The sequence below is a fragment of the Macaca mulatta genome, chromosome 6, assembly GCF_049350105.2.
Source record: "Macaca mulatta isolate MMU2019108-1 chromosome 6, T2T-MMU8v2.0, whole genome shotgun sequence".
NCBI lineage: Eukaryota > Metazoa > Chordata > Mammalia > Primates > Cercopithecidae > Macaca > Macaca mulatta.
Genome location: NC_133411.1, coordinates 147,138,602 through 147,151,182, shown reverse-complemented (window position 1 = coordinate 147,151,182; position 12,581 = coordinate 147,138,602). Strand labels below are relative to the sequence as shown.

General features: G+C 47.0%; 1 protein-coding gene across 9 annotated transcripts in view; it reads left to right on the top strand.

The window, feature by feature from the left end:
- CDC25C (cell division cycle 25C) overlaps positions 1-2,591 on the top strand; it is a 49,242-nt gene extending 46,651 nt beyond the window's left edge. For all 9 annotated transcript variants that reach the window (XM_015140980.3, XM_078005272.1, XM_078005271.1 and 6 more), the window contains 4 exons: positions 588-686; positions 1,230-1,363; positions 1,730-1,841; positions 2,020-2,591. In XM_015140980.3, coding sequence (XP_014996466.1) covers positions 588-686; positions 1,230-1,363; positions 1,730-1,841; positions 2,020-2,169 — 495 coding nt within the window. In that variant the 3' untranslated portion in view covers positions 2,170-2,591. The remainder of the gene's footprint in view (positions 1-587; positions 687-1,229; positions 1,364-1,729; positions 1,842-2,019) is intronic.
- Positions 2,592-12,581: the final 9,990 nt, after the last annotated feature.

Below are 12,581 nucleotides of genomic sequence, written 5' to 3'. Positions count from 1 at the left end.
TGTGTACTTTTCCTGTTTACTTAAGATATTAGAAATTGCTGAGTCAAAGTGTAATTACATTTGTTTGTATATGTATTTACAAAGTTCCCTCCAGAAAGGCTGAACCAATTTACACTCCTACAAGTAGCTTCAGTTTCTTCCTTCCTCTAGGTATCAACCTTTGCCTTCCATATCCTTTCCTGAAAGGCTTACTTTCTTCCTTTTTGATGGCGGGTAGGGAACCATTTTGCATTTCTTCCTGCAATTTCGAGATCTCTAGCTGCTGCCTCTGCCACTGCATAAGTCCTTGGGTGTCTCCTGAGAGGCTGATTCCAGCCATGCCTGTCCCCAGACGGGTAGCCTGAATATGGATTTCCTTGATATCTTGGCAGTGCCAGCTATTTTGGTTCTCTAAAAGGGCCACTTCCTGTTTCATTCTCTTTTGTGGGGTGGGGCTGAATCATTGCCACATATCAAATATGGGATGACTTTGGAGGCTGGACATACAGTGGACATAACAGGAGTATGCTTGTAAGGAACTGTGTCATTGACCCTTCTCTCACTCAGAGTTGTAGTGAGCAGAATATTCAGTCATTGTTTCTGTCCAGGTGGCTGCCTTACTGTCGGGGAAGTTCCAGGGTCTGATTGAGAAGTTTTATGTCATTGATTGTCGCTATCCATATGAGTACCTGGGAGGACACATCCAGGTGAGATGACATTGTGGCCATTAGTAGGGGAGTACTGGAGATAGCTCTTTATTGAGAAGAGTCTGTGGACAAAGGGACCTATGAACTCTAGAATTAGGACAAAGATTACATATTTGAAGCACATCAAGGCTGAGGTCCTCATTGTTTTAATTCTGTATACCTTAAGCAGCTTACTTTCCCCTTTCCTTCCTAGATCTATCTCCCTCTTTTCTGTAGGAGCCAAGGGGTCCTACCTAGAAATAAAAACATGAATCCAAGGACTAAAGCACTTTGCAAACACTTAATATTCATGAACATTCCTCGCAGTGATCCCTATACTTCCAGTAGTTCAGTTCTATGAACATTTATTGACCATCTACTACATACCAAGCTCTATGCCAGGCGTTCAGGGTATATACAGAGATATACTTAGACCCCTGCCCTAAAGGTGCTGATAGTCCAGCTTTTCTGGTCCAAATTATCCCAGGTTGGTGTCTCAGTCATTTCTAAGTATTGGCACTGTCTATAAGCCCCTGAGGAAATACTAAAATTCTTTTTCTACAGGGAGCCTTAAACTTGTATAGTCAGGAAGAACTGTTTAGCTTCTTTCTAAAGAAGCCCATTGTCCCTTTGGACACCCAGAAGAGAATAATCATCGTGTTCCACTGTGAATTCTCCTCAGAGAGGGGCCCCCGAATGTGAGTGTCTAAATGGGGTCTGGCGGGTGATGGAAATGGATTTTGAGTTGGACTTCCCACACCAGTTCAGACAGAGACTGACTGGATTCTACGGTTTGAAGAATGTTAGGGAGGTTGAAGGAAGACGTTTCTAAAATTGAAAAGTATGAAACAATAAAGGAAAAGGGACTTGAGAATGAGACCGCAGTGGAGGAAAGGAGGAAGGGTGGTGCTACTTGGACCTTTTTTTTTGCAAACACAGTGAGATTGGAAGGTCCTTGTTGAGGTTGGCAATAGTCTATTCCTCTCCTCCCTGCCCAGTGAATAGCCCCTGGGATCCTGACCTTGTTTCTTTCCACCCCACCCATCTCTGGGTTCTCTCTAAAGGTGCCGCTCTCTGCGTGAAGAGGACAGGTCTCTGAACCAGTATCCTGCATTGTACTACCCAGAGCTATATATCCTTAAAGGCGGCTACAGAGACTTCTTTCCAGAATATTTGGTAAAGGGTGGGGCATGCGGGGAGCCAATTTTAGCATGCAACTCCCAGGGCCTGCAAAGCCCTCAGAGAAGAAACTGCTGCTCCTCCGTGGCCACTGCCAGCAGCAGCATCTCTATTATCCTTCGTAGGTAGAGTTCAGGAGTCTAGAGAATCCCTTACTCTGTTCCTTACCTTTCAGGAGCTGTGTGAACCACAGAGCTACTGCCCTATGCATCATCAGGACCACAAGGCTGAGTTGCTGAGGTGTCGAAGCCAGAGCAAAGTGCAGGAAGGGGAGCGGCAGCTGCGGGAGCAGATTGCCCTTCTGGTGAAGGATGTGAGCCCGTGACAACATTCCAACCACTGGCTGCTAACGAGTCACCAAAAGACACTGCAGAAACCCTGAGCAGAAAGAGGCCTTCTGGATGGCCAAACCCAAGATTATTAAAAGATGTCTCTGCAAACCACCAGGCTGCCAACTTGTGTACAGGCCTGGGAATGGCTTCGGTTTCAGCAGAGCTGAAAGCTGGTGGCAGAGTCCTGGAGTGGCTCTATAAGAGTGGCAGACTTGAGTTGCAGAGAGATTTTTGTTGGTTCAGGGAACTCTGGCATTCCTCTTCCCAACTCCTCGTGTCTTCTCACAGGCCAGCCAACTCTTTCTCTCTGGGCTTCTGGCTGTGCAAGAGAGTTGTCTACCCTCTTTCTTTGTATTTTCCTTCTTTGTTTCCCCCTCTATTTTAAAAATGGAAAAATAAACACTACAGAATGAGACGTGTGATTGTGAGCCTAGCCTGCTCCTAGAAGATCTGTCTACAGAGGAGATCACCAAGTTAGACTACTTCAGACATATTATCTTTATTCTCAGCTGAGGCCAACATGCTTTTCTCTAAACCAGCAATTCTTAGGCCGTGGCTTACATCTGTAATCCTGGCACTTTGGGAGACCGTAGTGGGTGGATCACTTGAGGTCAGGAGTTCGAGGCCAACCTTGCCAACATGGTGAGACCCCCATCTCTACTAAAAATACAAAAATTAGCCAGCATGGTGGCATGCTCCTGTAGTCCCAGCTACTCAGGAAACTGACACAGGAGAATCGCTTGAACTCAGGAGGTGAAGGTTGCAATGAGATCGTGCCACTGCACTCCAACCTGGGCAACAGAGAGAGACTCTGTCTCAGAAAACAAAAACAAAACAAAAAACCAGTAATTCTCAAAGTTTGGACCCTAGATCATCAACATCATCTGAACTTGTTTGAAATACAGATGTTCGGCCGGGCGTGGTGGCTCACGCCTGTAATCCCAGCACTTTGGGAGGCTGAGGCGGGTGGATCACGAGGTCAGAAGATCGAGACCATCCTGGCTAACATGGTGAAACCCCATCTCCACTAAAAATACAAAAAAAAAAAAAAAAAATTAGCCGGGCGTGGTGGTGGGCGCCTGTAGTCCCAGCTACTCAGGAGGCTGAGGTGGGAGAATGGCGTGAACCCAGGAGGCGGAGCTTGCAGTGAGCCAAGATCGCGCCACTGCACTCCAGCCTGGGTGACACAGCAAGATTCTGTCTCTAAAAAAAAAGAAATACAGATGTTCAGGCCTCACCTCAGACCTCTTAAATCAGAACTTCTGAGGTTAGGGCTCAGAAAACTGGGTTTTAAAAATCTCCCTTTTCAGTTGATTCTAATACATGCTAAGGCTTAAGAACCAGTGCTCTGGTAATCCCAGCACTTTGGGAGGCCAAGGCGGGCAGATCACTTGAGGTCAGAAGTTCGAGACCAGCCTGACAAACATGGTGAAACCCCATCTCTACTAAAAAAAAATACAAAAATTAGCCAGGCGTGGAGGTACACACCTGTAATCCCAGCTACTAGGGTGGCTGGGGCAGGAGAATTGCTTGAACTCGGCAGGTGGAGATTGCAGTGAGCCAAAATCCACTGCACTCTAGCCTGGGCAACAGAGTAAGACTCCATCTCAAAAAAAGAGAACTGATGCTCTGGAATTAAGGTAAGCCTTTCAAACAGTTTTCTTCAGCAATGTCCTAGGCTTTCCTGTCCTAGATCATTCCATGGCATGAGTTACTGAAAGCACACCACAGACTCAGCAGCATGTGGTATCTAGACATTCTCTAAGGCAAATGACAGATCTCAGTTGGGCTCAAAGGTTCCATCTTGGCAGTGGCTCACACCTGTAATCCCAGAACTTTGGGAGGCTGAGGCTGGCAGAACACCTGAGGTCACGAGTTCAAGACCACCCTGGCTAACATGGCAAAACCCTGTCTCTACTAAAAATACAAAAATTCGCCAGGCGTGGTGGTGGCTGCCTGTAATCCCAGCTACTCGGGAGACGGAGGCAGGAGAATCACTTGAACTTGGGAGGCAGATGTTGCAGTGAACAAGATTGCACCACTGCACTCCAGCCTCGGTAGCAAAGCGAGACTCTGTCTCAAAGGAAAAAAAAAAAGTTCTCTATCTATAGCCTCGGGGGTTTTGGCTTTTAAGTCTTTTCTCCACTCCATTCCACATCTCACAAAGACAAGCTTTAGGATTTAAGATGGTTGGAAGTAGAGATTTGTGATATATGAAGACAGGAATAAAACAAAGCAAGATCCGGCCGGGTGCGGTGGCTCACGCCTGTAATCCCTGCACTTTGGGAGGCCGCGGCGGGCGGATCACGAGGTCAGGAGATCGAGACCATCCTGGCTAACACGGTGAAACCCCGTCTCTACTAAAATACAAAAAAAAAATTAGCCGGGCGCGGTGGCGAGCGCCTATAGTCCCAGCTACTCGGGAGGCTGAGGCAGGAGAATGGCGTGAACCCGGGAGGCGGAGCTTGCAGTGAGCCGAGATGGCACCACTGCCCTCCAGCCTGGGTGACAGAGTGAAGACTCCGCCTCAAAAAAAAAAAAAAAAAGCAAGATCCATTAGACTTCAGGAAGATTTTTAAACTGTATTATTCAATATGCCAGGGTTTCCTTTCTTGGAGCTTTTTAATATGAGTAGGGCTTTAACTGCAGTAAGGTGTGGCCCTACTTAGTCTTGGGTGGCAGTAGAATTGACTGAACATTGTCGTTCTCTGGTATTAACCTAGAAGGACTGATAGCCCAGGACTGAACAGGACAAAGCCCTCTACAGCCTAGGCTGAGATAGAATAGAGACAAACATACCCTCTTCCCAGGCTCTGGAACAGAGACACTTTTTTAAAGTGAGTGGGAGGGAAGGGGGATTGTAGCCATAGGGCGGTCCAAGCACATGCCTGAGTGGCTGGACTGGCTTTTAATTTTTTTGTTTGGCAAGGTTTGCACATGCTCTTGCCCTAGAGTGTCACATGCATGCTTCACAGCAGAGGGCACTGCTGTATTCTCCAAGCCATCCTGCTGAAGTCTGTAGCTTCCACTCCTAGCTATGGCCTGTCTGTCAAAAAGAAGCTGCCTCTGTGGCCTTCTCCCTAATCCCTTGAACTCAAAGCCCAAAAGGTCTAGGGGAAAGAGAAAAGCTACTGCTACATTAGGTGGAGATGGCCAAAGGAAAGATGCTGCTCCTCCGCCCCACCCACACACATGCCCCTATAGGAACTCCTAGTAGCCAGAAGAGAAAACTGCTTGAAGCACCTCTTCGAAGTGTGAGGAGAGGTCCTTAACTCACTGCCTACCCTAGTGGGTCATTTCCTGATAATTCTCCCCAGAAGGGTAGAACCAAGTCCCAACATGGATAGAGATTGATGCACATGTGCCCACGTGTCAGTAGTCTTAAGTGGAAATTCTGAGTTGCAAAACAAAAAACTAGGGCTTAATTATCTTACTTATGGAAAATTGTATTCAAAGTCAACATTTTTTGGTATTTTTAATTTAATTTTATTTTATTTTGTTTTTCTTGAGACGGAGTCTCGCTCTGTCATCAGGCTGGAGTGCAGTGGTGCAATCTCAGCTCACTGCAACCTCCGCCTCCCGGGTTCAAGTGATTCTCCTACCTCAGCCTCCCAAGTAGCTGGGATTACAGGCACGTGCCAGCACGCCTGGCTAATTTTTGTATTTTTAGTAGAGATGAGGTTTCACCATGTTGATCAGGCTGGTCTCAAACTCCTGACCTCGTGATCCACCTGCCTCAGCCTCTCAAAGTGCTGGGATTACAGGCGTGAGCCACTGTGCCTGGCCTAATATAAGCCCACTGCTTTCTTATAATATCATCTCATTGTATAGGGACTATATGATTTGATTCATGTTATTTTCGGGAATAACAATAGTAGCTAACGTTTTTCAGGTGCTTACTGCATACAAGACTATCTCTAAACTCATATATATATGTATGAGTATATATATATGAGTGTGTGTGTGTATATATATATACACATACACTAATTTTCACAACAAGTCTGTGAGACAGGTATTCATTATTATGTGCATTTCTTTATGAAGATAAATAAATTGAGGAACAGAGGAATTAACTCTTTTTAATTTAATTTAATTTTATTTTTTGAGACAGAGTCTCACTTGTTGCCATGGCTGGAGTGCAGTGGTACGATCTCAGCTCACTGCAACTTCCACCTCCCAGGCTCAAACAATCCTCTCACCTCAGCTTCCCAAGTAGCTGGGACTACAGGCATCTGCCACCACACCTGGATAATTTTTGTATTTTTTTTCTAATTTTAATTTTTGTTTTGTTTTGGGTTTTTTTTTTTTTTGAGACAGAGTCTTGCTCTGTTACCAGCCTGGAGTATAGTGGCGCTATCTAGGCTCACTGGAACCTCTGCCTCCCAGGTTCAAGCAATTCTCCTGCTTCAGCCTTCTGAGTAGCTGGGACTACAGGCGTGTGCCACCACGCCCAGCCAATTTTTTGTATCTTTAGTAGAAGACGGGGTTTCACCATGTGGGCCAGGCTGGTCTCAAACTCCTAACCTTGTGATCCATCCACCTCGGCCTCCCAAAGTGCTGGGATTGCAGGCCTGAGCCACTGTGCCCAGCTCTCTCCCTTCTAACTTTCATGGAGGCAATCTGAGCTCTAGTCTTCAACTAGAGCCTCCCAAAGTGCTGAGATTACAGGCATGAGCCACTGCACCCGGCCAAGTAACTTGTTTAAGATCACAAAGCTAATTAATGGTGGAGTAGGGATTTGACACAGGACGGTATTGCTCCAGAGCCTGTCCACTTCATGGACTTTGCTGTTACCAAACATTCATCAAAGAACAGTATGTCTGGCCAGGCGCAGTGGCTCACGTCTGTAATCCTAGCACTTTAAGAGGCCAAAGTGGGAGGATCCCTTGAGACCAGGAGTTTAAGACCAGCCTGGGCAACATAGCAAGACCCCATCTCTATAGAATAAAAATCAACTTAGCTGGGCATGGTAGCACACACTTGTAGCCATAGCTACTGGGGAGGGTCAGGCAGGAGGATGACTTCAGCCCAGGAGGTCAAGGTTGAATTGAGCTATGATCCATCCACTGTACTCTAGCCTGGATGACAGCAAGACCCTGTCTAAAAGAAAAGAAAACAAAACAAAACAAAAACCAGTGTGCCTTTCCAGAGTTGGCACTGTAGTGGGTGTTAAATCTATAAAAGCCTCAGTGGTAAGCTCTTGAGAATTTAGGGTCATAAGGGTTGCTTTGGCTTAAGATATAAGGATAAGAGCAGGCACTAAAACTCTAGCCCAGAGACCTCAATACGGGGCTATGTAGGGAGTGTGCTCAGCATTGGTGTCCTTGTACTGGTATTTATTCATCAGGAGGTCAAGTGATATTGAACAGAAGTCTTTTGAGCTAAAAACTTCTCGAGACTGGGCACTGTGGCTCATACCTGTAATCCCAACACTTTGGGAGCCTGAGGAGGGGCGGATCACCTGAGGTCAAGAGTTTGAGAGGAGCCTGGCCAATGTGGTGAAACCTGGTGTCTACTAAAAATACAAACATTAGGCCAGGTGCGATGGTTCACACCTGTAATCCCAGCACTCTGGGAGGCCAAGGCGGGTGGATCACAAGGTCAGGAGATCGAGACCATCCTGGCCACCATGATGAAACCCCGTCTCTACTAAAAATATCCAGCTACTCGGGAGGCTGAGGAAGGAGAATTGCTTGAACCCAGGAAGTGGAGGTTGCAGTGAGCTAAGATCGGGCCACTGCACTCCAACCTGGTGACGAAGCGAGAGTCTGTCTCAAAAACAAAAAACAAAACGAAAAAACAAACATTAGCCAGGAGTGGTGGCAGGCACCTGTAATTCCAGCTACCAGGAGGCTCAGGCAGGAGAATCGCTTGAACCCGGGAGGTGGAGGTTGCAGTGAGCTAAGATCACACCATTGCACTCCAGCCTGGGTGATAACAGCGAGACTCCGTATCAAAAACAAACAAACAAAAAACCTGCTTCTTAGGCTGGGTGCAGTGGCTTAAGCCTATAATCCCAGTACTTTGGGAGGCCGAGGTGGGAGGATTGCTTGAGTCCAGGAATTCGAGACCAGCCTGGGCAATATAGTGAGACCTCTGTCTCTACAGAAAGTTTAAGAATTAGCCAGGTGCAGTGGTGTATGTCTGTAGTCCCAGCTACTTAGGAGGCTGAGGTGGGAGGATTGTTTGAACCCGGGAGGTGGAGGTTGCAGTGAGCTGAGATTGCACCACTGCACTCCAACCTGAGTGACAGAGGGAAACCCTGTCTCAAAAAATATACATTAAAAAAAATTTTTTTTTTGAAACTGCTCTTTGTCAATCTCACCCCAGGACCTGGGTGACCTCTGCCATAGAGAAGGGAATGTATTAGGCCATTCTTCCATTGCTATAAAGAAATACCCTGTAGGCCGGGCACGGTGGCTCACGACTGTAATCCCAGCACTTTGGGAAGCCGAGGCGGGCGGATCACAAGGTCAGGAGATCGAGACCACAGTGAAACCCCATCGCTAAAAATACAAAAAATTAGCCGGGCGCGGTAGCGGGTGCCTGTAGTCCCAGCTACTCAGGAGGCTGAGGCAGGAGAATGGCGTGAACCCGGGAGGCGGAGCTTGCAGTGAGCGGAGATCGCGCCACTGCACTCCAACCTGGGCAACAGAGCGAGACTCCCTCTCAAAAAAAACAAAACAAAAAAAGAAATGCCCTGTAATCCTAACACTGGGAGACCGAGGCTGGAGGATCACTTGAGCCTAGGAGTTCAAGACCATCTGGGCAACATGGTGGAACCCTGTCTCTATGAATAATTTTTTTTTTTTAAGATGGAGTTTCGCTCCGCGCAGTGGCTAACACCTGTAATCCCAGCACTTTGGGAGGCCGAGGCAGGCAGATCACCTGAAGTCAGAAGTTCGAGACCAGCCTGACCAACACGATGAAACCCTGTCTCTACTAAAAACACAAAAATTAGCCGGACAATTTTTTTTTTGGTTTTTTGGCATTTTTAGTAGAGACGGGGTTTCACTGTGTTAGCCAGGATGGTCTCGATCTCCTGATCTCATGATCTGCCCATCTCGGCCTCCCGAAGTGCTGGGATTACAAGCGTGAGCCACCATGCCTGGCCTTTTTTTTTTTTTTTTTTTTTTTTGAGACAGGGTCTCACTCTGTCACCCAGGCTATAGTGCGGTGGCATGATCTTGGCTCACTGCAGCCTCTGCCTTAGCCTCCCAAGTAGCTGGGACTACAGGCCCATACCACCATGCCTGACTGACCACCATGCTTGCCTGGGAGACTGAGCAATAATATAAAGAAAAGAAGTTTAATTAGCTCATGGTTCTGCAGGCTTTATGGGAAGCATGGTGTTGGCATCTGCTCAACTCCTGAGTAGGCCTCCAGAAGCTTACAATCATGTCAGAAGGTGAAGGAGAAGCAGACATGTCACACATCCAGAGCAGGAGCAAGAGAGGGAGGGAGTGACGGGAGGAGGTGCCACATACTTTTAAATAACTGGATCACTTGTGAACTCAGTGACAGCTCACTTATCCCCAAGAGGGTGGCCCAAGCCATTCATGAAGGATCCGCCCACATGGTCCAGACACCTCCCACCAGGCCCCACCTCCAACATCAGGGATTACATTTCATCATGAGATTTGGACGGGGACAAATATCCAAACTGTATTAAGGAGGAATATTTCCTTTTCTTTTTTTTTTTTTTTTTTTTTTTTTTTGAGACAGAGTCTCACTCTGTCACCCAGGCTGGAGTGCAGTGGCCGGATCTCAGCTCACTACAAGCTCTGCCTCCCAGGTTTACGCCATTCTCCTGCCTCAGCCTCCCAAATACAGGCGCCCGCCACCTCGCCCGGCTAGTTTTTTTTTTGTATTTTTAGTAGAGACAGGGTTTCACCGTGTTAGCCAGGCTGGTCTCGATCTCCTGACCTCGTGATCCGCCCGTCTCGGCCTCCCAAAGTGCTGGGATTACAGGCTTGAGCCACCGTGCCCGGCCTAATATTTTCTTTTCTTTATCAGGAGTATAAAGTAGGAGGCATGGGGAATTCTCTCCCTGTTCTGTTCAGGCATAGGTTAAGGAAACACCAATTCCTTTAAACATATGCATCTGGAGTTGTCAGTTCTGAGTATCACAGTTATTAAAATATGACACAGTCCTTGCCCTCAAGAAATTGACAAGGTAGAAAAGTAGAAAATGGTTCTTTTTGTTTCCATCCCGACAAGCATTCTGCTCTAGTAGTGTATACTCAGCAAAAGGAGCAAAAAGTGCCACTTCCAGCTCCAAATCAGCAGGTCAGGTGGTGGGGTCTGGCCAAGTTCACACACAGAATAATTAACTCCTGCATGCTACCTGGGATGACATTTATTCAGTGCTTGCTATATGCCAGGTATAATGCTACACCTTTTTTTTTTTTTTTTTTTTTTTTTTGAGTCGGAGTCTCGCTCTGCTGCCCAGGCTGGAGTGCAATCTCGGCTCACTGCAATCTCCACCTCCTGGGTTCAAGCAATTCTCCTGCCCCACCGAGCCTCCAGAGTAGCTGGGAATACAGGCATGTGCCACCATGCCCGGCTAATCTTTGTATTTTTAGTAGAGATGGGGTTTCATCATATTGGCCAGGCTGATCTCGAACTCCTGACCTAGTGATCCACCCACCTTGGCCTCCCAAAGTGCTGGGATTACAGGCGTGAGCCACCGTGCCTGGCCTACACCTTCATTTAAATACTATACTCATTTAATCCTCACAACTGTTATGTGAAATAGATACTATTATCCTTAATTTTACAGGTGAAGAAATGGAAGCACAGAAAAATTAAGTGACTTGCCCAAGGTCACCCAGCTAGTGTCAGCATTTGAATCTAGGCAGTCTGTAAAGCTTGTGGTCTTAACTCTTTATTATACTGCTAACACCCCGGATTAGGATAGCAGAAGGAATTAAAGCTCAATGGAGAGAGAGAGGACTTGACAGAAGGTAGAATCCATGTAATCTGTCCATAAGAGGAGAAAATTGAGATTACAAGTGAAAGTGGAATAAGATACAGGGTCTTTGGGCATTTGAGGTGCAATCAGTGGATTGTAACGCCCTCCCTGAGCAGGATTTGTGTCTTAATCATTTTGCACCTAGCATAAAGCTGGACTCGTAATCAGTCTCAAAAGACATTATTGAATTGAATGATGGCTGAGTAACATCATCTTTGTAGAAAGGACTGGCTCATTTGTCATTGTCCACAAGGGGCAATGCTGCTTATCTAGCAGGTGTTGGCAGTCACAGAGGACATGGTTGGTGGAGAGGCTGTGCTGGAGGGTTGTCAATATTAGTCTTGGAGTCATATTTATTTGCAGAGGCTTCTCCAATCCTCATTAAAGGCCCAGTGATGTCAGGCTCTCCACCCCTGTGCCCAGATAGAAATATGCACCAGGCACTTCATTTTCTCTCATGAAAAGGCTGGCCTGTTACAGGTGGGATTGTTCATTGCTCCCAGCCCATCAGCTTGACACTGTATTCTTGGTCTATTCTGTGGGGACAGCCCTAGAATAGACACTGAGTATCCATCAGAGTAGGCACCCTGAGCAAACTTCCTTTCCCAAACTCTCTTCCTGCCCCAAACTTGATTTGGTTTGGTGGCTGGAGGAGAGGGAGGGCAGAGGAGACACCCCTTGACCACCTCACATCTTTGTTGGTTCATGGGTCTCAGCCCTTTCCTATCATCCCAACCAGCCTGAAATTGTTACTTTCTGCTTTATAAATTCCTTTTTTAAAGTATTGTCAGTTTAAAAAAAACAAAACAGAAAACGATTGTCTGCCTGTAAGAGCAGGTGTGAGAGAAAAGGAGGTGCCTGGAGCTTATTTCTCTCTGGCGGTGGGGTGGAGGACCTGACATCATGGGGCCTTTAATGGTAGCCCCCCAGCTTCACATTCCCTAACCTTTCTGGAGAGGAGGGCTTGGGAAAGGCACATGGAGGTAGGGTGGAGCTGGGGGAAAACAGGCCTTGTACAAAAGCTGAGTAGCCAGATGTTCACTTTACAGCTCTTCTATAAAACTGGCAGGGCAGATATAGATTAAAACGAAGGACAAACTCCATTTAAAGTGCATTACAGCTCAGGAACCAGCACCCCCTGGGCAGGAGAAGGGAGGGAAGGGCACAGAGGCCACATCAGTCTCCTTCCTTATCTAGGGCCACATGTCTCTCTCCTAGCTTTGCCAAGGGTGATTTACACCCCCAGCTGGAATGACTCTCTTTCTGGGCTGATTACATCGGCAAATGCCCCCCAGAGGCCACAGCAGGATGGCCATATTCAGAAGCAGCAGCCAATAAATCTCAGAGGTTTATATTGCGATTCTCAGTACTCCCCGCTGGCCCTCTGCCAGGCTGGCTGTGGAAGTAAGGAGGGGGTCAAGTTAGAGG